The 25,134-nt window shown below is 40.1% G+C and overlaps 1 protein-coding gene across 5 annotated transcripts in view; it reads right to left on the bottom strand.

Annotated features, from left to right (window-relative positions):
* Nucleotides 1-590: 590 nt before the first annotated feature.
* kiaa0513 (KIAA0513 ortholog) overlaps nucleotides 591-25,134 on the bottom strand; it is a 54,080-nt gene continuing 29,536 nt past the window's right edge. For all 5 annotated transcript variants that reach the window (XM_062036188.1, XM_062036190.1, XM_062036191.1 and 2 more), the window contains 3 exons: nucleotides 12,745-12,825; nucleotides 7,087-7,181; nucleotides 591-6,743 (listed from right to left, as the gene is read on the bottom strand). In XM_062036188.1, the coding sequence (XP_061892172.1) occupies nucleotides 6,694-6,743; nucleotides 7,087-7,181; nucleotides 12,745-12,825 (226 nt within the window). In that variant the 3' untranslated portion in view covers nucleotides 591-6,693. The remainder of the gene's footprint in view (nucleotides 6,744-7,086; nucleotides 7,182-12,744; nucleotides 12,826-25,134) is intronic.

Below are 25,134 nucleotides of genomic sequence, written 5' to 3'. Positions count from 1 at the left end.
TCAGCAACATTTGTTGGGTTTTCTGACATGGACTTGTTTCTTCAGCATAAGTCAGGACTTTGGGAAGGCCATTCTAAAACCTTAATTCTAGCCTGAATTTAGCCATTCCTTTATCACTTTTGATGTGCGTTTGTGGTCATTGTCCTTTTGGAACACCAAACTGTGCCCAAGACCCATCCGCCGGGCTGATGATTTTAGGTTGTCCTGAAGAATTTGGAGGTAATCCTCCTTTTTCATTGTCCCATTTACTCTCTGTAAAGCACCAGTACAATTGGCAGCAAAACAGGCCCAGAGCATAATACTACCACCACCATGCTTGGCGGTAGGTATGGTGTTCCTGGGATTAAAGGCCTCACCCTTTCTCCTCCAAACATATTGCTGGGTATTGTGGTCAAACCGCTACATTTTAGTTTCATCTGACATCTCATGGACAAAGATAAGACCTTCTGGAGGAAAGTTCTGTATACTTTTGACCCAGCAGATTTGGTCACATTTTCAGTAGACCCATAGTAAATTCATATAAGAACCAAACTTCATGAATGTTTTTTGTGACCAACAAGTATGTGCTCTAATCACTCTATCACAAAAAAATAAGAGTTGTAGAAATTATTGGAAACTCAACACAGCCATGACATTATGTTCTTTACAAGTGTGTGTAAACTTTTGACTGTATATGCGTATACAAAAGCTTTATCAAGTCTGTGAAAATGCTCCTCATTAAAGCCTTCATTGGGCTACAGCGTCATGGCTCCAAAAGTCTGGTGGAGCTTGATGTTCACCTCCAAAAGAAATCTAACGGCGCTATGAACGGCAAAGCTGTGATTTGTCAGCGTTTTTTAGTCCTGTGAGAGCGCCCTTCTTTAAAACAAACATCTTCTGCACTGCCCCTAGCATTATGGCAGAGAATTGCAAAATTTCAGTTCGACAGGACCAAGACGCCATCAGAAGGGGCGGCTGTAGCATAATGAAGCCTTACAGTATTCTCAATTACATCAGCTTTGAAATGGTTTGCAACTGGCCTTCAAAAACACACGTTGTGCAATATAGCCTCCTCTCACTGACCAGTGCAGACCACCTTGCTACAATACACACATTTAGTCAGTCGCTTAGGAAGAAATAACTGGATTTTTATATAAAATGTTGGCAGAATAGAAACACGTAGGCATGCAGCGGAAAAATGCTCTAAATAGCTCAACTTTTCACATAAAAAGAGGAAAATTATAGGTAAACAAATGATTGCTGGCTCGATTTCTTTTTAGTGAGCCATTAGAGACAAAGAGATTTACATCTATCACTGATAAATGTTACATTTTATCACGTAGGCCAGAGAGTAACTACAAATTTGAGCGCCTGAATGTTCATGTCATTTAGAATTCAATCCAAATATGCTTCTAATGCAGGGGTGTCCAAACATTTTGCCTCCAAAGGCCAAAGTGCAAATGTGCCAACGGGCGAAAGACAGCAATTGTAAGTAAGGGTGTCCCAATACGTTGCCGATATTGGAGCCTTAAAGGGGAACTGTATTTTGGGGGGGGGGAATGTTGCCTAGTGTTCACAATCATTATGAAAGACATGACGATCATACTTGCCAACCCTCCCGATTTTTCCGGGAGACTCCCGAATTTCAGTGCCCCTCCCGAAAATCTCCCGGTGCAACCATTCTCCCGAATTTCTCCCGATTTTCACCCGGACAACAATATTGAGGGCGTGCTATGATGGCACTGCCTTTAGCGTCCTCTACAAACTGTCGTCGCGTCCACTTTTTCTCGTTATAGACAGCGTGGCGTATGCGGCTTCTACAGACACACATAAGTGACTTGATCAACAGCCATACAGGTCACACTGAGGGTGACCGTATAAACAACTTTAACACTGTTACAAATATGCGCCACACTGTGAACCCACACCAAACAAGAATGACAAACACATTTCGGGAGAACATCCGCACCGTAACACAACATAAACACAACAGAAAAAATACCCAGAATCCTTTGCAGCCCTAACTCTTCCGGGCTACAATATACACGCCCGCTACCACCAAACCCCGCCCCCCCCTCTTGAATTCGGAGGTCTCAAGGTTGGCAAGTATGATGACGATGGATGTTATTTTTTTTGCATTCTAAATATTAAATAAATGCGATCAAAAATCTGCTTTCAATGGAGCCTATGGGAGCCGCGCAATTCCGCCTACAAAAGCCCCTAATAAAACATCCAAACACCTCCATTGAGGTTTTATATACTGTACATGATGTAAGTATATAAGTAATGTAGTAACGGGGACATTTGTAATAACATTTAATATTTACGTATTTGGGTCATTTTAAGCATACGCTGCGCATTAATTTAAAAAACGCATTACGTTTGCTTTTTTTTAGTCTTCATCATTGATTATTACTCACTGCAGACTTTATGAGAGCCAACAAACATTATAAAACATCACTTACTGTACAATGTCTGCAGTCATTAGGATGCCGACTGATAGGATGTTCATATATAACCATTTAGATGAAAAATTACTCATAATCCTCGCAAAGAAACGGGGGGGGGCAGCAGGGACCAAACGTCTTTTTGTGTCATTCTCGCCAGTCCCAGGTCCTAAATGGCTGCCAAAGTGTACCAACTTGTTGGATTACCTACCCAGACGTCTCATGTCCAGGTGAAATGCATGATTTATAATCTACAATACACTTACAGGGCGCAGGGAAGCAAGGAAACAGCAGACCACTCGATGATGTAAACATAGCGACACACAGGAAGTGATCACGGCGCCGCTATAAATAGTTTGTCTGCGTTAGCGCTTATAATAACAATATCACTAATACTTAGTTAATATTCAAGACACAAAATGTAAATAGAGTATTGTTGGCGGTTTCTGAATGTTTTTTTATTGAATTTTATGGGCAAAATAGTGGAACTCCCATTGACGCCGCTGTAAGCGGACCTTTATTCACATTTATTTAATATTTAGAATGCATTAAAACAAATCCATCCGTCGTCATGTCTTTCAAAATGATTGTGAACAATAGGCAAAATTCCCCAAAAAGTGCAGTTCCCCTTTAAGTATTGGTCGATACCAATATTGAGCAGATACGATGCCAGCAGGATGAAGCCAAATATCATAAATATTTGTATTAATTTGCATTGTGGAATGTTAGAAAATGTTTGGTGAAATTAGTCAAACAGAGAACGAAGGTAGGTATGAAAATTATTATACTATTTATTATTAATCTTTAATTTGAAGTGGAGTGCTAATTCTTTAAGTTAAGATCATTACGTAGCAAGTTCAATGATGTGGACACACTTGTTACTACATCTCTACTTCAATGGCCTAGTGATTAGAGTGTCCGCCCTGAGATCGGTAGGTTGTGAGTTCAAACCCCGGCCGAGTCATACCAAAGACTATAAAAATGGGACCCTTTACCTTCCTGTTTGGCACTCAGCATCAAGGGTTGGAATTGGGGGTTAAATTACCAAAAATGATTCCCGGGCGCGGCCACTGCTGCTGCCCAGTCCTCCCCTCACCTCCCAGGGGGTGATCAAGGGTGATGGGTCAAATGCAGAGAATAATTTTGCCACACCTAGTGTGTGTGTGACAATCATTGGTACTTTAATGCACTTGGAGCCTGTATTTGTACGTATTGTAAACCATAATTATTTGATACTTGTTTATGTTGACAAATGTAGTATTTTAGAGTGCAATATTGTTCAATTAAGGACACGTTTTAGGGATGTTTAGCTTGTGTGCTATCGTGTGTTTAGCTGTTGTGTAGCGGCTGGCTCCCAGTAGCTGACAGTATAGCCCATCATGTTTACTTTTTGTAAATGACTTGACTAAACTACCAAGAAAAGACCTAACTTGTGTGCTATTTGGAGGACATTTACTGTAGATGTGAACTGGCTGTCCAGGTTTACACAACTTAACGCACTGCAAGAGTGCTTGTATTGAAGCGCTTTTATTGGCGATTTTACCTTAAGCCGATATCATCCGATACGTGTTTCTTTTGCTGATATCACACAGATAACCTACATCAATATTGGATCAGAAAACCTCGAATTTTAAGTGTGAAACACAAAATAACCTAAAGATAAATTTAATTAAGTTCCCATCCTGTGGTGGGCCAAACAAAATGACTCAACAGGCCAAATTTGGCACACGGGCCCCACTTTCGGCACCCCTGCTCTAATGTATTTGTGATCCCACGAAATGAATTGTTAACACAGGTTAAAAAAATGTGTAAAGTTGGAAAGTGGTACGGCATACATCTCTACCGGCTGCTCAGTACCGCTCTGAATAAAAATAAAATAGGGCAGGATCTGCATTCAATGCATTGTCCCATGTGTCCTCCACAGTTTTGTACTCCACTTCGCCATCAGTCTCTTCTCAAATACAATTATCTCCTGCTGTTGCCAACAGTCACGTGTCAACAAGTAAATACTGTAATGAGATCCTTATTTTCCTCCATCAGTATTGATACTGAATAGTATTAATCAAGTTTCAATCTTCTAAATGTTTCTATTCTTGAGCATTGAAGTTGGTTTGCAGACTAAACCTCTCCCCATTTTAAATGCCACTTAAAATGAAACGTACAGTCTTCTCTTTAAAGTACACAGAAGATGTACAGTTTCAGTCATTTCTTGAGCAGGTAAAAACGTTATTTCACTGCATACTGCACATGGTTCTAGTCCGGGGGTCGGCAACCCGCGGCTCTAGAGCCGCATGCGGCTCTTTAGCGCCGCCCTAGTGGCTCTCTGGAGATTTTTCAAAAATGTATGAAGAATGGAAAAAGATGAGGGGAAAAAAATCAATTTTTTTGTTTCAGAATGTTTTCTGTGGGAGGACAAACATGACATAAACCTCGCTAATTGTTATAAATCACACTGTTTATATTAAACATGCTTCACTGATTCGAGTATTTGGCGAGCGCCGTTTTGTCCTACTAATTTTGGCGGTCCTTGAACTCGCCGTATAGTTTGTTTCCATGTATAACTTTCTCCGACTTTCTAGGACGTGTTTTATGCCACTTTTTCTATCTCATTTTGTCCACCACACTTTTAACGTTGGGCATGAGTGCACAAAGGTGAGTTTTGTTGATGTTATTGACTTGTGTGGAGTGCTAATCAGACATATTTGGTCACTGCGTGACTGCAAGCTAATCGATGCTAACATGCTATTTAGGCTAGCTATATGTACATATCGCATATGCCTCATTTGTAGCTATATTTGAGCTAATTTAGTTTCCTTTAAGTCCTCTTAATTACATGTATATCTCATGACACATGTAATATGGCTTTTAATTTTTTGCGGCTCCAGACAGATTTGTTTTTGTATTTTTGGTCCAATATGGCTCTTTCAACATTTTGGGTTGCCGACCCCTGTTCTAGTCTATGGCGAGCTTTGTTGTATGTTTTTTTTTTTTACAGCAGAAACGTTTTTTCCACTTTGCAAAGAAGTGAGTTTACACATGAACTTTGATGTTGTGTGTATCAGAGCACGACTGAGCTCTGCTACAACTTTGGCACAGTTGACAGTACAGGTGGTCCTGACGCTACGAACGAGTTCCAGTCCTACGACTAAGGCAGTCACACGAGGCAGAATAATTGAAGCACATTTAAAACATTGTAATAAAAAGATTATATACAAGAACTGAATTAAATAGTGCAAGGCCAACTCCTTACTTTTTCCCCTGTGGTTGTCTTGCATACTTGGACGGAGAGACGGGGGTATTTGAGGAAGTCTCAAAAATGAGTCCACTACACTATTTTATAATAGAAGTTCCTTTCACGTGTCCAAAGATACTTTATGATGGTTGTGGCATTTTTCTGACTTAAACCAAGCATGTCTGATTTCTAGGGCTGTCAAAAATAAGAACTTGTGATTAATCACACAAAAAAAATCTTGCATTAATCATGTAATTACGCAAATTAATCACACCATTTTATTTTGAGCTTAGATGCTATTTTACCTTAACTGTGGATGGTTATCTGAAAGGTGTGTGTTGTTATACGGTCAGTGATCAGGTCAATGCATACGTCCGACTCCGACTGGTGTACTAACTGGCAAATTTCACTTTAAATCGACCCTACTGGACTTTAGATAGAACTGTTATCACGTTTGATCAAGGTTTGAGCATATATTCACGCAAAACATTTGAAAAATTTTCCTGCATGACATTCTGACGATAAAATTGCATCTGTGTCCAAATATTAGGGTCTTCTTTAAGTTAATTTAATTTATGCAAGCAAGTAAAAACCTGTGATGAATTATGAGTCATCAAAAAGAGTCAATAGTGTGATTAATCCTATCTAAAAAAAATAATTGCCTTCTTTTTTTTTTTTTAAACACACTGCCCCAAGAAGGGTCTGCCTCATGCTGGAGATTGAAGTCAAAAGGTCAATCAAAAAGAACAAAAGTGACAGTCTCCTTTCTCAACCCGTGTAGCAAGCGCGACTATGCATTTACTCCTTGTACATCCTCTTCCACCACGCGCCCGGAACTAGTTATTTTTCTTTTTGTACGGTATTAATAATGAAGAAAGTGCGTTGGTAAACAGGGAAATTCATAACACAGGATTTCGTCAAACGAGGACCCCCCTGCAGTGATGTGTGTTGTATTTCAATTGGTCACGTGACATTGATTTGAGATGGCTCATGATCAGGCTGGAGACCATGAAATTCGACACGTTGTCCTCACCCTCACTCTGTCGCCATCTTCTCAATGTGGTCAGTTAACAACTTGTACTGCTCTGCAAAGATCAACCACAGTCAAATTAGATATTAGTATTCAGCTCCAGCAGGGGAAAAAAACTGTTTAAAACAATCATTCAGTATCTGCAACTTTTGGTTGTTTGCAGTGTTATTATAAAAGAGTGGATATGTCAGAAGTAAAGTATGTTTATAGCTCTAAAGAGCATTCAAAAAACCCATACGTCCATTTTTTTGCCCCTCGAAAAATAACATTACCGTGGAAATAATAGTTGATGTGTAGTCATAAGATGTCTGATAACTCCCCCTTGTGGAAACTCTACAGTTTGCTAAATGGCACTGCCACAATAGTCCCAATTAAGAACAAGTGTTAAATGTTTTTACCTTTGTTCAGGTTTCCAATGACAGCCTGCTTCTTCAGAAAATCTTTGCACAGTTTTTCACTGAGCCCAAATGCCACCATGTTGTGAGTAAACGTCCTGCAAAAACAAACACATTCATAAGTTTACTCCATTTACTTATTTACTTAAGTTTACACCATATAATAAAATAAATAACTTAAGAAATAGATATGTCACTGCACTTTTTTTAGGAGGCACAGGCTATGTATAATTTACATGCAAAAAAAAGCAAACTTGTTCTTTGAAAATATTCTAATACCCAAAAGAGAACAAGATATCAATTAAAAACACAAGTTGATTTGTGATTATTTTCTCAAAAGTGATTTCAATCAATCAATCAATCAATGTTTATTTATATAGCCCTAAATCACAAGTGTCTCAAAGGGCTGTACAAGCCACAACGACATCCTCGGTACAGAGCCCACATACGGGCAAGGAAAAACTCACCCCAGTGGGACGTCGGTGAATGACTATGAGAAACCTTGGAGAGGACCGCATATGTGGGTAACCCCCCCCCTCTAGGGGAGACCGAAAGCAACGGATGTCGAGTGGGTCTGACATAACATTGTGAAAGTCCAGTCCACAGTGGATCCAACACATCAGCGGGAGTCCAGTCCACAGCGGGGCCAACAGGAAACCATCCCGAGCGGAGACGGGTCAGCAGCGCAGAGATGTCCCCAACCGATGCACAGGCTAGCGGTCCACCCGGGGTCCCGGCTCTGGACAGCCAGCACTTCATCCATGGCCACCGGACCTATGCAACTCCCCCTCGCAAGGGACAGGGGAGAAGAGGAGAGAAGAAAAGAAACGGCAGATCAACTGGTCTAAAAAAGGGGGGGTCTATTTAAAGGCTAGATTATACAAATGAGTTTTAAGATGGGACTTAAATGCTTCTACTGAGGTAGCATCTCTAACTGTTACCGGGAGGGCATTCCAGAGTACTGGAGCCCGAATAGAAAACGCTCTATAGCCCGCAGACTTTTTTTTGGCTCTGGGAATCACTAATAAGCCGGAGTTCTTTGAACGCAGATTTCTTGTCGGGACATATGGTACAATACAATCGGCGAGATAGGCTGGAGCTAAACCGTGTAATATTTTATACGTAAGTAGTAAAACCTTAAAGTCGCATCTTAAGTGCACAGGAAGCCAGTGCAAGTGAGCCAGTATAGGCGTAATATGATCAAACTTTCTTGTTTTTGTCAAAAGCCTTGCAGCCGCATTTTGTACCAACTGTAATCTTTTAATGCTAGACATAGGGAGGCCCGAAAATAATACGTTACAGTAATCGAGACGAGACGTAACGAACGCATGAATAATGATCTCAGCGTCGCTAGTGGACAAGATGGAACGAATTTTAGCGATATTACGGAGATGAAAGAAGGCCGTTTTAGTAACACTCTTAATGTGTGACTCAAACGAGAGAGTTGGGTCGAAGATAATACCCAGATTCTTTACAGAGTCGCCTTGTTTAATTGTTTGGTTGTCAAATGTTAAGGTGGTATTATTAAATAGATGTTGGTGTCTAGCAGGACCGATAATCAGCATTTCCGTTTTCTTAGCGTTGAGTTGCAAAAAGTTAGCGGACGTCCATTGTTTAATTTCATTAAGACACGCCTCCAGCTGACTACAGTCCGGCGTGTTGGTCAGCTTTAGGGGCATGTAGAGTTGAGTGTCATCAGCATAACAGTGAAAGCTAACACCGTACTTGCGTATGATGTCACCCAGCGGCAGCATGTAAATACTAAAGAGTGCAGGGCCAAGAACCGAACCCTGGGAAATTAATTAATTAACAACTTGTAAAAGTAACAATTTGTTAGCTATCTAAAACAATGTTGTTCAGCGTTCAAATGTAACATTTTGTTTATTTTAAATATGCTTAACAGTGTTGTACTAAGGAACATAATATGTTTACACGTGCACTATTCACCCCGACTAAAAAGCAGCAGTAAGAAGCATATGTTATTTAAACTGCAAACCTCAGCAATTATGGTCTGTTTACTTTCTATTTGTTCACCTCTTTTTTTTTTTCAAGAAAAATAAAATACAAAATGTGCAATAAATAAGTAAACAGATTGATTTTGTATATTAAACAAATAAATACAAAAAATATTATACTGTAAATAATACCCTAAAGGGGAACTGCAATCCATTCACAATCTTTACGAGCGACAAGAACATGGTTTTTTGCATTCTAATTTGTAATAATCGGCTCGTTTTAGGGAGCTTGCAATGCAGATGATTGGAGCTATCCCTTCTGCTTCTACATCACTCAACATTTCAACTTGGACCCGCCGACTTCGCTCAAAAGACTAAGCAACATGATAGTTTGTTCTCATAATTTTTTTTAGCCGTTGTCACGTCGTGGTCGCATGTTGGGAAAGCGTGGATCGCTTTCCCAACATGCAGACGGAAACTCCGGAGGCAAGGTGCAGGTAAGACAGTGACTTATTTTTCATAAATCAGTCAGGACACAAACAAACAAAACAAGCGTGCCGATAGCACGGGAAGCCAAGGAAATAGCTAACAGGAGAGCTTAGCAAAGAAAAAAAATGGCAAAGCTTAGCTCAGGAAGCAAGAGGTAACGACGTAGCTGTTGCATTGAGCAAATAAGACAGCCAGACTGACTGTGGCAAAAAAACTGAAATAAGTAGCTCTCTGATTAGTGCCCGGGGGCAGGTGAGCGTCCAGTACTAATCAGAGGCAGGTGAAACTAATCAGCACTCATGGTAACCAAAAACACAAAAACCAAAAGGTGCTGAAAACACAACTGAGGGAGTCAAAAACTAAACAAAACATGATCCGGGAAACGGATCATGACACTTGTGGACTATTCTGAATTTACCAGCCTAAATCGGAGAGCAGACATTGTAAGTAATTGTTTGTTGTCAACAGTGTTGGGACTAACGCGTTACAAAGTAAGCCGTTATTTTCGGCGGTAACTAGTAGTCTAACGAGTTATTTTTTATATTCAGTAACTCAGTTTCCGTTACTACATGATGCGTTACTGCGTTATTTTACGTTATTTTTTATATAGTATCGGCTAGAAACTGAGAAGATCTGAGTGTGTTTTATTGCTGCGGTGTCGTCTTTCTTATTCTTCCTGTGTCACAAGGAAGAGAAGAGGTGCGCCGTGTGTGGGTGTGTGTGGGGCGTGGCGTGTCTGTGTCTACTAACAAGACATCATGGCAGAGCCGAAGCCGAGTTTCTTAACATGGAGATATTTTCACTACTTTTTTTTTGTCGAGCACAAAGAAAAGAACAGTTTAGTTAAATGTAAGTTGTGTCTTGGATCAAAGATCCTATCTACTGCCCAAAACAGCAATTAAAATCTGCTGAAGCAGCTACAAAAGCAACATGCTTCGACAAAGCTAGTAAAGAGAGACACAGGCTCCGATGGCTCTTCGCCTACACCACTACCACCACCTAAGGATTTTAACGGAGGGACTGCTAGCTAGGACAACATTGATAGAACCATTGCAGTACATACATTTAGTTTTTATAAATAAAAGGAGAAAAGATAAGTGATTTTTTTATTAATTTCATGTGTATATACAAACCCCGTTTCCATACGAGTTGGGAAATTGTGTTAGATGTAAATATAAATGGAATACAATGATTTGCAAATCCTTTTCAACCCATATTCAATTGAATGCGCTACAAAGACAAGATATTTGATGTTCAAACTCATAAACTTAATTTTTTATTTTGCAAATAATAATTAACTTACAATTTCATGGCTGCAACACGTGCCAAAGTAGTTGGGAAAGGGCATGTTCACCACTGTGTTACATGGCCTTTCCTTTTAACAACACTTAGTAAACGTTTGGGAACTGAGGAGACACATTTTTTAAGCTTCTCAGGTGGAATTCTTTCCCATTCTTGCTTGATGTACAGCTTAAGTTGTTCAACAGTCCGGGGGTCTCCGTTGTGGTATTTTAGGCTTCATATTGCGCCACACATTTTCAATGGGAGACAGGTCTGGACTACAGGCAGGCCAGTCTAGTACCCGCACTCTTTTACTATGAAGCCACGTTGATGTAACACGTGGCTTGGCATTGTCTTGCTGAAATAAGCAGGGGCGTCCATGGTAACGTTGCTTGGATGACAACATATGTTGTTCCAAAACCTGTATGTACCTTTCAGCATTAATGGTGCCTTCACAGATGTGTAAGTTACCCATGTCTTGGGCACTAATACACCCCCATACCATAACAGATGCTGGCTTTTCAACTTTGCGCCTATAACAATCCGGATGGTTCTTTTCCTCTTTGGTCCGGAGGACACGACATCCACAGTTTCCAAAAACAATTTGAAATGTGGACTCGTCAGACCACATAACACTTTTCCACTTTGTATCAGTCCATCTTAGATGAGCTCAGGCCCAGCGAAGCCGACGGCGTTTCTGGGTGTTGATAAACGGTTTTCGCCTTGCATAGGAGAGTTTTAACTTGCACTTACAGATGTAGCGACCAACTGTAGTCACTGACAGTGGGTTTCTGAAGTGTTCCTGAGCCCATGTGGTGATATCCTTTACACACTGATGTCGCTTGTTGATGCAGTACAGCCTGAGGGATCGAAGGTCACGGGCTTAGCTGCTTACGTGCAGTGATTTCTCCAGATTCTCTGAACCCTTTGATGATATTACGGACCGTAGATGGTGAAATCCCTAAATTCCTTGCAATAGCTGGTTGAGAAAGGTTTTTCTTAAACTGTTCAACAATTTGCTCACGCATTTGTTGACAAAGTGGTGACGCTCGCCCCATCCTTGTTTGTGAATGACTGATCATTTCATGGAATCTACTTTTATACCCAATCATGGCACCCACCTGTTCCCAATTTGCCTGTTCACCTGTGGGATGTTCCAAATAAGTGTTTGATGACTTTATCAGTATTTATTGCCACCTTTCCCAACTTCTTTGTCACGTGTTGCTGGCATCAAATTGTAAAGTTAATGATTATTTGCAAAAAAAAAAAAGTTTATCAGTTTGAACATCAAATAGGTTGTCTTTGTAGCGTATTCAACTGAATATGGGTTGAAAATCATTTGCAAATCATTGTATTCCGTTTATATTTACACAATTTCCCAACTCATATGGAAACGGGGTTTGTAGACAAACTTTAATGATCCACAAGGGAAATTGTTCCACACAGTAGCTCAGTTACAAAGGATGGACAGGGAAAGGAAGGAAAGGATAATGCATACAAGGGCACAAAAAGAGGGCAAAAACAAAATGTATAAAGTAGACTAAAAATGTACCATAGTAGCAATATAAAATATAATATATACTGTATATATTATACAATGTATATATAATACATATTGTAATTAATAACCTATCTCCTCTGAGTAGGTACTCCTTTTTGAACAACTGCAGGCATCAATGCTGCTTCATACATTTAGTATGTTAGTGTTATATATATTTCTGCTAGAGGCACCACTGGTGATCTTGGCCACAAAGACACTTTCTGTCACCTTTTCTGTACCAGTGTGACTGAATAAAAAAAGTGATGTAGATTCAAGGTGTGGCATTTACCACACAGCAAAGTTTACTGAACAACTGATATGACACTGTATCAAAAAGCCCAATGTTCCTGTTTTACTTGTCAACTCCATACTAAATAAAGTGGTGGTCTACTTTACCCCAGCTGGCCAAAAGCAATGTTTTCATCCATTTTGGAGCGGTCGTCCCTTTCCTGCTGGGTCATGTGACACCACCTCTCCCTGTTGACAGAAAAAAAAAAGAATTGTTTGCGTTTGATTTTGACATATACCATGATTTCTCCAAAAAGACCAACCAGGAGTGGATGCCAAACAAACACCTGCTTCAAAATAAACAACAGCTTTCACCTGAACTTGTTGCATAGATGTTTTGTGGGTTGGAAAACATTTCAAAGACACCCACTCTTGTACCTGATCAATTTGTCAGCAAATGAAAAAGACAACAAATGACTAATTCACATTCACAAACATTAAACAGGTAGCATGTTAAAAAGTCGCAAATCAGAAAAAACAACAGTAAAAAACAAAGCAAACATAGGACAATAGAATTGTAGAACTAAAGTAATAAAACTAAATCCGTATGGGTAATGTGAAGTGAAGTGAATTATATTTATATAGCACTTTTCTCCAGTGACTCAAAGCGCTTTTACATAGTGAAACCCTATATCTAAGTTACATTTAAACCAGTGTGGGTGGCACTGGGAGCAGGTGGGTAAAGTGTCTTGCCAAAGGACACAACGGCAGTGACGAGGATGGCAGAAGCTGGGATCGAACCTGGAACCCTCAAGTTGCTGGCACGGCCACTCTACCAACCGAGCTATACCGCCCCATGTCTCTATGTCAGTGGTTCTTAACCTGGGTTCGATCAAACCCTAGGGGTTCGGCGGAGGTCAAGACACACCCGACTCATCGTGTAAATAAAAACATCTCCCTATCGGCGTATTACGGATACGGCAACAGCAGAAGTCAGACTGATTTGCAGGTGTGTAATTTGTTGTGAGTTTATGCACTGTGTTGGTTTTGTTGTTTGAACAAGGTGATGTTCATGCACGGTTCATTTTGTGCACCAGTAAAAAAAACATGGTAACACTTTAGTATGGGGAACATATTCACAATTAATTAGTTGCTTATTAACATGCAAATTAGTAACATATTGGCTCTTAACTAGTAATTATTAAGTACTTATTAATGCCTTATTCGGCATGGCCTTATTATTACCCTAACCCTCTAACCCTGGCCCTAACCCTCTAACCCTAACCAAATAACTCTAAATTAAGTCTTTGTTACTTAGAATATGTTCCCCTAGTGTCCAAAAAACTCTAAATTAAGTCTTGGTTACTTAAAATATGTTCCCCATACTAAAGTGTTACCAAAAACATATAACTTTGTCTTGAATTTGAAAAAAAACATTTTATTTTTCACTAAAGAAGGGTTCGGTGAATGCGCATATGAAACTGGTGGGGTTCGGTACCTCCAACAAGGTTAAGAACCACTGCTCTATGTACTAACTTCAACTGATGGAAGTATACATCCTTAGCTGTCAAATGATGTTTTAAAAATCAGATTAGTCACACTTTTGAATTTGGATTAATCATGATCAGGTTATTGCTCACTTGCATATTTTAAGTCAAATTTAAAAAAGTGCCAACATTTCGACAAAAATGCAATGTTATTGTCAGAATGTCATCCAATGCACGTCATTAATTTGCTCAAAACTTGGTGAGAGTTGTATTTTAAGTTCCACCAGGGTGTGTTTTGATGTGAAATTAACCAGCGAGCACACCGATCTGAGTCCCACTCACTCATCTTTGCACAGATGTATGCAATGACCTGATTACTGACTGTCTAACAATACACACCTTTTAGGTAACCCTACATAGTTAATATAACATAGAATGTACAGTCAAATAAATTAGGTTAAATATCTGCGATTATAAATAATTAATGCGATAATTAGCTATTTTTTATGCTTAATCACATGAGCTAACTCATTATTTTTGACATCCCTAATTCTTAGTAATCCTGGTATAATTACGGGTTATCATAATACATGTGTGCGCTAAGTAGGCAAATGAGAAAAAAACAAATCATAATTTCATCATGTGTTGCATGTGATGTCACCGACTCGAGCACTTAATAATAGCAATAATGGAATAGATGTATGTAGCGCTTTTCTAGACATTCGAACAGGGCCGCAGGAACACGTTCAACGTTGGGGGAGAGGGGGACGCACGCATTCACACCCACATACATACACAATGTTCCCCAAACAGTGTCTGTTGATTGTGTGAGTGTTAAGTGTCCCAAACTTTTTCACTATTGATACGATACCGATATTAATACGATCCGATAACAGCAGGAATCATAAGTATTTATATTATTTAGTAGTGTGGAATGTTAGAAAAGGTTTGACCAAGGGAAATGAGTCAAACAGAGAACAATGGTAGGTATGAAAAACAATAACCTAGTTGTTTTAACGTCTGGAATGGATTTATGCTGTCTTCAAGTTGAAGGAGAGTGGCAATTGTTTTTGGCGACACAGAGTGATCACAAAAAATTGTTAAGGTAAGCTCATGACAGTAAGTTGAAGGATGCGGACACGTTTGTTGCTGAATACTTTCTAATACGGTTCTGCCTTTGAGACTTTGTACGTGTAAGTAATATGCAACTATAATTATTTGATACTTGTTTATATTGATAAATGTGCTTTTTTATTGTTCTATGATTGTTACTTAAGTATAGCTTGTGTGCTATTGTGTCCATCGCTGTTGTGTAGCTGCTATCTCCTAGTAGCCTATAGCGAAGCATGTTCACCTTTTGTAAATGAGTAAAATAGAAAAAATTGTATGCTAATTGGAAGACATTTAGATGTTAACTGGCTGTCCAGCTTTGCAGAAGAAAACATGCTGCAGGACTGCTTGTATCGCACATGACACTAAACACAAGTAAACAGGCTGCAGGACTGCTTGTATCGCACATGATATCACACACAAGTCAACACGCTGCAGGACTGATTACATCACACATGATATCACACACAAGTAAGCATGCAGCAGGACTGCTTGTATCGCTCATGACATCACACACGAATAGACACGCAAGCAGGACATCTTGTATCGCACATGATGTCACAAAAGTAAACATGCGGCAAGACTGCTTGTATCGTGCATGATATCACACACAAGTAAACATGCTGCAGGACTGCTTGTATCGCACATAATATTACACAAGTAAACATGCTGCAGGACTTTTTGTACCGCACATGATATCACACACAAGTAAACATGCTGCAGGACTGCTTGTATCACACATAATATCACACACAAGTAAACACGCTGCAGGACTTTTTGTATCGGACATAATATCACACTCAAGTAAACATGCTGCATTACTGCTTGTATCGCACATGATATCACACACAAGTAAACACGCTCCAGGACTGCTTGTACCGCACATGATATCACACACGAGTAAACATGCTGCAGGACTGCTTGTATCGCACATAATATTACACACAAGTAAACACGCTGCAGGACTTTTTGTACCGCATATGATATCACACACAAGTAAACACGCTGCAGGAATTTTTGTATCGCACATGATATCACACACAAGTAAACATGTTGCATGACTGCTTGTATCACACATGATGTCACACAGAAGTAAACACGCTGCAGGACTGCTTGTATCGCACATGATATCACACACAAGTAAACATACTGCAGGACTGCTTGTATCGCACATGATATCACACACAAGTAAACATGCTGCAGAACTGCTTGTATCACACATGATATCACACACAAGTTAACACGCTGCAGGACTGCTTGTATCACACATAATATCACACACAAGTAAACACGCTGCAGGACTGCTTGTATCACACACAAGTAAACACGCTGCAGGACTGCTAGTATCGCACATTATACAACACACGAGTAAACATGCTGCAGGACTTTTTGTATCGCACATGATATCACACACAAGTAAACATGCCGCATGACTGCTTGTATCGCACGTGATAGCACACACAAGTAAACACGCTTCAGGACTTTTTGTACCGCACATGATGTCACACACAAGTAAACACGCTGCAGGACTGCTTGTATCGCACATGATATCACACACAAGTAAACACGCTGCAGGACTGCTTGTATCGCACATGATATCACACACAAGTAAACACGCTGCAGGACTGCTTGTATCGCACATAATATTACACACAAGTAAACACGCTGCAGGACTTTTTATATTGCACATGATATCACACACAAGTAAACAGGCTGCAGGACTGCTTGTATCGCACATTATATCACACACAAGTAAACACGCTGCAGGACTACTTGTATCGCACATTATATCACACACAAGTTAACAGGCTGCAGGACTGCTTGTATCGCACATGATATCACACACAAGTAAACCCGCTGCAGAACTGCTTGTATCGCACATAATATTACACACAAGTAAACACGCTGCAGGACTTTTTGTATCGCACATGATATCACACCCAAGTAAACATGACATCTACAGTACTGTAAATTAAAGCTGTGTGTATTTCCTGCTTCCTGTTTAAACAAATATGTAGGCTACCATTGTTTGCGTCAATGTGAACTTCCTCACGCTGCAGGTGTCCACATGCTTACTGCTCAGAGAACACAATGAAATTAATAGAATTTAAAAGAACAGGGGGAACTGATGAATCCTGGTTAGTTAGTCCGTACTTGAAAAAAAACTTTACTATGGAGTGTGGGCAGTGCTGTTGAGTTTCTCTGTGTAAATGAGTGGAGATTAGAATACAGAAACTTTGAGGCATGAATCAGCTGACCTCATGATGAACTATTTTAAGGATAATTTTTTGTATTTTTAATCAGAGGACTATATTTTTCTATGTTGTAAATATTATGTGTGAAGTCTTACTTAAGGTTACATTCAATTTAATAATTAGGCCATCAAGTTAAGATAAATGTTGCGATGATTGATAAGTGGATGAAGGATACTTTATTTTACTTTAATTCTACGTTTTGTTTTTTTTAGTTTCCTCCCTGAGGGATTGCCTCCTTATTGTGGTCAGATGGCTGCGTACCTCAGTGACCTTAAGAGCTACCATCAAGAGCTTGAAGTTGTACAGTTGTGAAGGTAGAGGCCTGACAAAGTGCAATCCACTTCTCCAGGTTAGAGTTGGACACACACTGTTTTGATTGATTGATTGAGACTTTTATTAGTAGGTTGCACAGTGAAGTACATATTTCGTACAATTGACCACTAAATGGTAACACCCGAATAAGTTTTTCAACTTTTTAAGTCGGGGTCCACTTAAATTGATTCAGATACAGATATATACTATCATCATAATACAGTCATCACACAAGATAATCACATTGAATTATTCACATTATTTACAATCAGGGGTGTGGAGGGGGGGGGGTGTAGGATATGGACAGCAAGTAGTGGACATAGAGAGAGAGAGAGAGAGAGAGAGAGAGAGAGAGAGAGAGAGAGAGAGAGAGAGAGAGAGAGAGAGAGAGAGAGAGAGATCTGAAGGCATAAGAAAAAGTATCTGCATTTGATTGTTTACATTTGATTATTAGCAATCCGGGAAGGGTGTTAGTTTAGGGTTGTAGCTGCCTGGAGGTGAGCTTTTATTGCGGTTTTGAAGGAGGATAGAGATGCCCTTTCTTTTATACCTGTTGGGAGCGCATTCCACATTGATGTGGCATAGAAAGAGAATGAGTTAAGACCTTTGTTAGTTCGGAATCTGGGTTTAACGTGGTTAGTGGAGCTCCCCCTGGTGTTGTGGTTATGGCGGTCATTTACGTTAAGGAAGTAGTTTGACATGTACTTCGGTATCAGGGAGGTGTAGTGGATTTTATAGACTAGGCTCAGTGCAAGTTGTTTAACTCTGTCCTCCACCTTGAGCCAGCCCACTTTGGAGAAGTGGGTAGGAGTGAGGTGGGATCTGGGGTGGAGGTCTAGAAGTAACCTGACTAGCTTGTTCTGGGATGTTTGGAGTTTAGATTTGAGGGTTTTGGAGGTGCTAGGGTACCAGGAGGTGCATGCGTAACCGAAAAAGGGTTGAACGAGAGTTCCCGCCAGAATCCTCATGGTGCTTTTGTTGACCAGGGAGGAAATTCTGTAGAGAAATCTCGTTCGTTGGTTAACCTTTTTGATTACCTTGGTTGCCATTTTATCACAGGAAAGGTTAGCCTCTAGAATGGAACCTAGGTAGGAGACCTCATCTTTCCTGGTGATAACAATGTCACCCACTTTTATAGTGAAGTCATTGACTTTCTTAAGGTTGATGTGGGACCCAAACAGGATGGATTCCGTTTTACCCAAGTGTATGGATAGCTTGTTGTCAGCGAAGTGAAGTGAAGTGAAGTGAAGTGAATTACATTTATATAGCGCTTTTTCTCAAGTGACTCAAAGCGCACGCGAGCCAGGTGCAAGTTCTACAGAGCTCAGCACTGAGGATTTTCTCCACCTGTGACTTGTCCTTGTCGGATACTGTAGCGAACAACCACATTCAATTAAGAAAACAATGTTGATACTGTATTAGCACAGGTAAAAAGTGTTGTAGCATAATGCCTCCTCCATATTTCTGAATGCCCCCTCATATATGCCTGCCTAGAACCGGCCTTGCTTCCACAGTATATTTTTCGGGGGGGACAGATGCGTCTTTCTCCAATATTGGGGAGGAGATGTCCCCCTGGTTCCTACGACCCTGCATTCAACACGACTTACAGTGAGAAGTGAAAACCCATTATTCATTCAGTCCACATTCATACACACACATACGCTTGGCAGGCAAACGGGCGTATTCATATAGCAGGCTGCCCATCAGTAATGTTGCAGTTTTTCATGCCAAAAAAACAAGCATACCTGATATAAAAGCGTTTAAAATTAAAGATCCAGTCTTAAAAATGTCATAGCTCGATGCTAATTCGCATTGGATATGCCATATGCATGCTCCTGATTAGCATTCCAGAGTCTACGTGGCGATTTTAACATCTCCAAATTTGGTAATGAAAATCTACAGCTAAGATGCATATTACAATTGAACAGCTAGTGTGTAGTATAAGAACAATACTTAAAGTATAAACACTTTGTAGGGCGCAACAAACGACAGGACGGGCACATTTAGCTTAATGGCAAAGACTACTCCGAACTACAGCAACACACCATAGCCAATACTACGGCCATCTAATGTCTTGGAATTACAACTGCTTGCAAAGTCTGTTATTTAATACATGCAAATGAGAAATATAACCTTAGAGGAAAAAATAATTTAAAACATTTATATGCACGTACAACACTTATAACTTTTAGCATATCAGTATGTGGAATTAAATTATGGAATGGATTAAGTAAAGAAGTAAAAAATTGTACTCATATGATCCAGTTTAAGAGGTTGTTCAAAATAATAGTGCTTACAAAGTACAAAGAAGAAGAATTATGAGAAATACTTCCAACCTTATTGAAAATAAGATATTCTTCATCTCAGTATGTTAATAATGACTGAAATAATTAATTACATATTACAAAACTGTTGTGTATACTAATTCATAGATGTTATTTTATTATATAAAAAGGTCAGTAAATGATTCTATATATTTGTAAAAGCTCTGAAGTGGGAAAGGGGTAGGATTAAATAAGCTTTGCTTCTTCCTACTCCTTTTCGGGCATGATGTAAAATGAAATGATATGAAATTGTGTGATGTATTATGCTTCAAGTGTGTTCATGTTCCAAATAAACTAAAGAAAGAAAGAAAGAAAGACTTGGAAGTGTAAGAAAACAAGATACAGTTTGACAACTGGAAAGCACAGTTGACATTATCAGCTCATTGTTAAATAAAAAAATAGATTGTTTTATTAAACAAATTAACATGTATTACCACATGACCACACACAAAAGTACCAAAAATTGGTACCGTACTTTGAAGTACCGGTATCAATTCCCAGGTACCGTGAATTTGTGCCATATTGGTTTAAATGTATACACCTTCCCTACTTTTAAGTATACATTTATTAATTATAAACAAAAGCTACATGTTTATATAAACTCATTGAAACTACTGATAATTGTCACATTATACTAGAGTAGACCTGGGCAAAATACGGCCCGTGGGCCACATGCAGCCCATTAAGATTTTCAATCCGGCTCGCTGGACGTTCTACATAATTTTTTTAGACCTTTAACATCAAAACCGCCATTATGATGTGCTGTGCTGTTTTTAAATGACCGTCAGTCTTTTGGGTGTTATAGGAGTTATTACAGTAATCTACGTCACAGCAGCTCAAACGAGGAACAAAGCAGAGTGGGCGGGGTTTGTTTTCAGAGCAGCCAGCCCGAAACGCGTATGTCAGAAACGGATGCGGAAGCAGATTTTTACAAAAAAGTTCTGCATAAAAGTGATAATATATCATATTGTAGGTGTTTATTACATGTTGCATTCATATTTTGCTGTTTGTTACATTTTTGTTGTGTTTTGCTTGATTGTAAAAGATACACAATATGGAGGAGCTGGTCTGAGAAGTAAAAGAGGAGCGACGTTCATATGTTGTTAATATTCAGTGTTTTATTGTTCATAGTTATTAATATTGTAAATCCCATTTTCTTTATTTTAATGTACATTTTGGGTGTCCCTTCAGTAAAAAACTGTAAATTTCCATTTCGGTTTTTAGAGATGGTCTGTCATAACGTTTTTAGAACTCAATCGGACATTGTGACTTTTGGTATTAGTGTTCCTAACAAAAAAGGGACCCAAACACACATACTGTAAAGCCGATTTTTACAGATAAATGTGTATATATCATTCATACACACATACACATTGACCCCCCAGACACATTTTCTTCTCTCAATGTGACCCCCCGAGTCAAAATATTTGCCCAGCTCCGTCCTACAGTATGCATCTGGCATACTACTGTATAGCTAATGTGTCAATATTTACGGGTACATGAATTTTTAAGGTATTGTACCAACACACAGCAAGTTTTGTCAACAAAGCCTAGCCAACTGTATCTCTTAAAATACACTGCTCAAAAGTGAATCCGTAGAAAAGGGAATCATCAAAGTATGACTCCAAGGCTATTACACTTCTAGGATATCAACCTGATATCAAAACCTCGGAGATCAAATGTAATCTTCTCTGGCTGACTTGTACCATAAATGCTTTGCGGTTATCTCCCTGCACAGCATCAAGAGTGTGGGGGAGCACAGGTATAGAGGGCAAGAGTAGGGAAATATCCCAGCAGCATGGGTGTTGCTACTATTTGCTCAGTATGGAGCATTGATACAGCCCTACAAATTACCTCCAGAAAACGTGTGTACTATGTCAGCAACACTGAGGGGCCAAAGTCCACAAGGGGCCTGTGTTCCCAGTAGAAACCCATTCGGCATTTGTAAGAGAACATCTTACACGGCGACGGCGTGGCAAAGTTGGTAGAGTGGCCGTGCCAGCAATCGGAGGGTTGCTGGTTACTGGGGTTCAATCCCCACCTTCTACCATCCTAGTCACGTCCGTTGTGTCCTTGGGCAAGACACTTCACCCTTGCTCCTGATGGGTGCTGGTTAGCGCCTTGCATGGCAGCTCCCGCCATCAGTGTGTGAATGTGTGTGTGAATGGGTGAATGTGGAAATATTGTCAAAGCGCTTTGAGTACCTTGAAGGTAGAAAAGCGCTATACAAGTATAACCCATTTATCATTTATTTATTATAACATCTGAATTAGCACATTTGCCGTTTCCGCCCAGTTCTTGTCACGAGCAGGTTTACACTGAGGACGTGACATTTCTGAATATCCTGCTGCCTGCAACATGCCTCCAGAGGTGGCAGTGACGTTCCACAAAGTGGATTAACGGACCACACAGGCCTCCACATGCTCGTCTAAGGCAGTGTTTTTCAACCTTTTTTGAACCAAGGCACATTTTTTGCGTTGAAAAAATCTGGAGGCACACCACCAGCAGAAATCATTAAAAAAAACGAAACTCAGTTGACAGTAAAAAGTCGTTGTCGCAATTGTTGGATATGACTTTAAACCATAACCAAGCATGCATCAATATAACTCTTGTCTCAAAGTAGGTGTACTGTCATGACCTGTCACATCACGCCGTGACTTATTTTGAGTTTTTTGCTGTTTTCCTCTGTGTAGTGTTTTAGTTCTTGTCTTGCGCTCCCATTTTTGTGGCTTTTTCTCTTTTTTTGGTATTTTCCTGCAGCAGTTTCATGTCTTCCTTTGAACGATATTTCTCGCATCTACTTTGTTTTAGCAATCAAGAATATTTCAGTGTTTTTTTATCCTTCTTTGTGGGGACATTGTTGACTGTCATGTCATGTTCCGATGTACTTTGTGGACGCCGTCTTTGCTCCACAGTAAGTCTTTGCTGTCGTCCAGCATTCTGTTTTTGTTTATTTTGTAGCCAGTTCAGTTTTAGTTTTGTTCTGCATACCCTTCCCTAAGCTTCAATGCCTTTTCTTAGGGGCACTCACCTTTTGTTTATTTTTGGTTTAAGCATTAGACACCTTTTTACCTGCACACTGCCTCCCGCTGTTTCCGACATCGGACCGGTACTTTTCAGAGGCGATATAGTACAGAATATGATTCATTAGTATCGCAGTACTATATTAGTACCGGTAAACCGTACAACCCTAGTTCATACAGGGATTAAATGTACTTTGGTGGCTGGATCTCTCCTTGTCCACAAATAGGGTATTGTGGGATTACATGATTATCATTTCATTGAATTGTTGTTAAATATTTCCCAGGGGTAGTTAAAGTTGTGTGTGTGTGTGTGTGTGTGTGTGTGTGTGTGTGTGTGTGTGTGTGTGTGTGTGTGTGTGTGTGTGTGTTAGTAACACAACATTATGCCTAACACTGGTTGTCACACACCTCATTTTCTTCCATGTTTCTCCTTTACTAGGTATTTCCATGCTACTGTACTTTTGCTCTTTTCTATCTGTAATTTGTTTATGCTGCTGTATTAAGGCAAGCTCTGTCGTCCCCTTACAAATCCTCTTGTGTAGCGTGACTTACGCCTAAAATACAGTCTAACCTTGCATGGCAGCGACGTGACAAAGGCTGTAATTGGTTGGCTTTTAGTACTTATCCTTTGTTGATGTGATTCAATCATGAGGCATACTGCCCACCTTTGCAAAAATGCCTTCTTTGTATGCAATTCAAGTATTGTAACACAGCACCAGTTCCAATAACACTCAACCACCTTCTCTAGTTACAACTGTTTATTGGCAACAAAGGAAGCTAACAAGCTAAATCATGACAAGTTAAAAGTCATGGTTTCTCACCAGAAAACACTGCTCCTATAGTATTGAATGGCTCGTGCAGAACTTTGAATGACTCATGACAGTGCCTTCAAGGACAGAGTTGTGACGACAGTACACAGAAGCATAAACTAGCTGGAGGCACAACACAGGGATAAAAGAGACACAGATTGCAAACCCCTGGATTAAAGGCACTGACACTGCCTCAACCTCTCTCGCATTGAAACCAATATACACAATTTTGCCAAAAGTATTTGGCCACCCACCCAAATGATGAGAATCAGGTGTCCTAACCACTTGGCCCGGTCACAGATGTATACAATCAACACTTAGGCATGGAGACTGTTTCTACAAACATTTGTGAAAGAATGGGCTGCTCTTAGTGATTTCCAGCGTGGAACTGTCATAGGATGCCACCTGCGCAACAAATCCAGTCGTGAAATGTCCTCGCTCCTAATTATTCCAAAGTCAACTTGTCTGCTTTATTATAAGAAAATGGAAGAGTTTGGGAACAACAGCAACTCAGCCACGAAGTGGTAGGCCATGTAAACTGACAGAAAATGGTCAGTGGTTGCTGAAGTGCATAGTGCAAAGACTTTCTGCACAGTCAGTTGCTACAGACCTCCAAACTTCATGTGACCTTCCAATTAGCCCACGTACAGTACGCAGAGAGCTTCATGGAATGGGGTTCAATGGCCGAGCAGCTGCATCTAAGCCATACATCACCAAGTCCAATGCAAAGCGTCAGATGCAGTGGTGTTAAGCACGTCGCCACTGGACTTTAAAGCAGTGGAGACGCGTTCTCTAAAGTGATGAATCACACTTTTCCATCTGGCAATCTGATGGATGAGTCTGGGTTTGGAGGTTGCCAGGAGAACGGTTCATTTCGGACTGCATTGTGCCGAGTGTGAAATTTGGTGCAGGAGGAATTATGGTGTGGGGTTGTTTTTCAGAAGTCGGGCTTGGCCCCTTAGTTCCAGTGAAAGGAACTTTGAATGCTCCAGGATACCAAAACCTTTTGGACAATTCCATGCTCCCAACCTTGTGGGAACAGTTTGGAGCGGGCCCCTTCCTCTTCCAACATGACTGTGCACCAGTGCACAAAGCAAGGTCCATAAAGACATGGATGACAGAGTCTGGTGTGGATGAACTTTGCTTTTGGACACCCGTGGGTTACATCAACCAAAAATCCTTTCATTAAAAAAAATGGTTAGAAATCACAGCTAGCCATGCTGCAACACAAGACAACC

The sequence above is a fragment of the Entelurus aequoreus genome, linkage group LG24 (assembly GCF_033978785.1).
Source record: "Entelurus aequoreus isolate RoL-2023_Sb linkage group LG24, RoL_Eaeq_v1.1, whole genome shotgun sequence".
Lineage (NCBI taxonomy): Eukaryota > Metazoa > Chordata > Actinopteri > Syngnathiformes > Syngnathidae > Entelurus > Entelurus aequoreus.
Note: the sequence above shows the minus strand (reverse complement) of the source record. Positions and strands in the feature narration are given on the sequence as shown.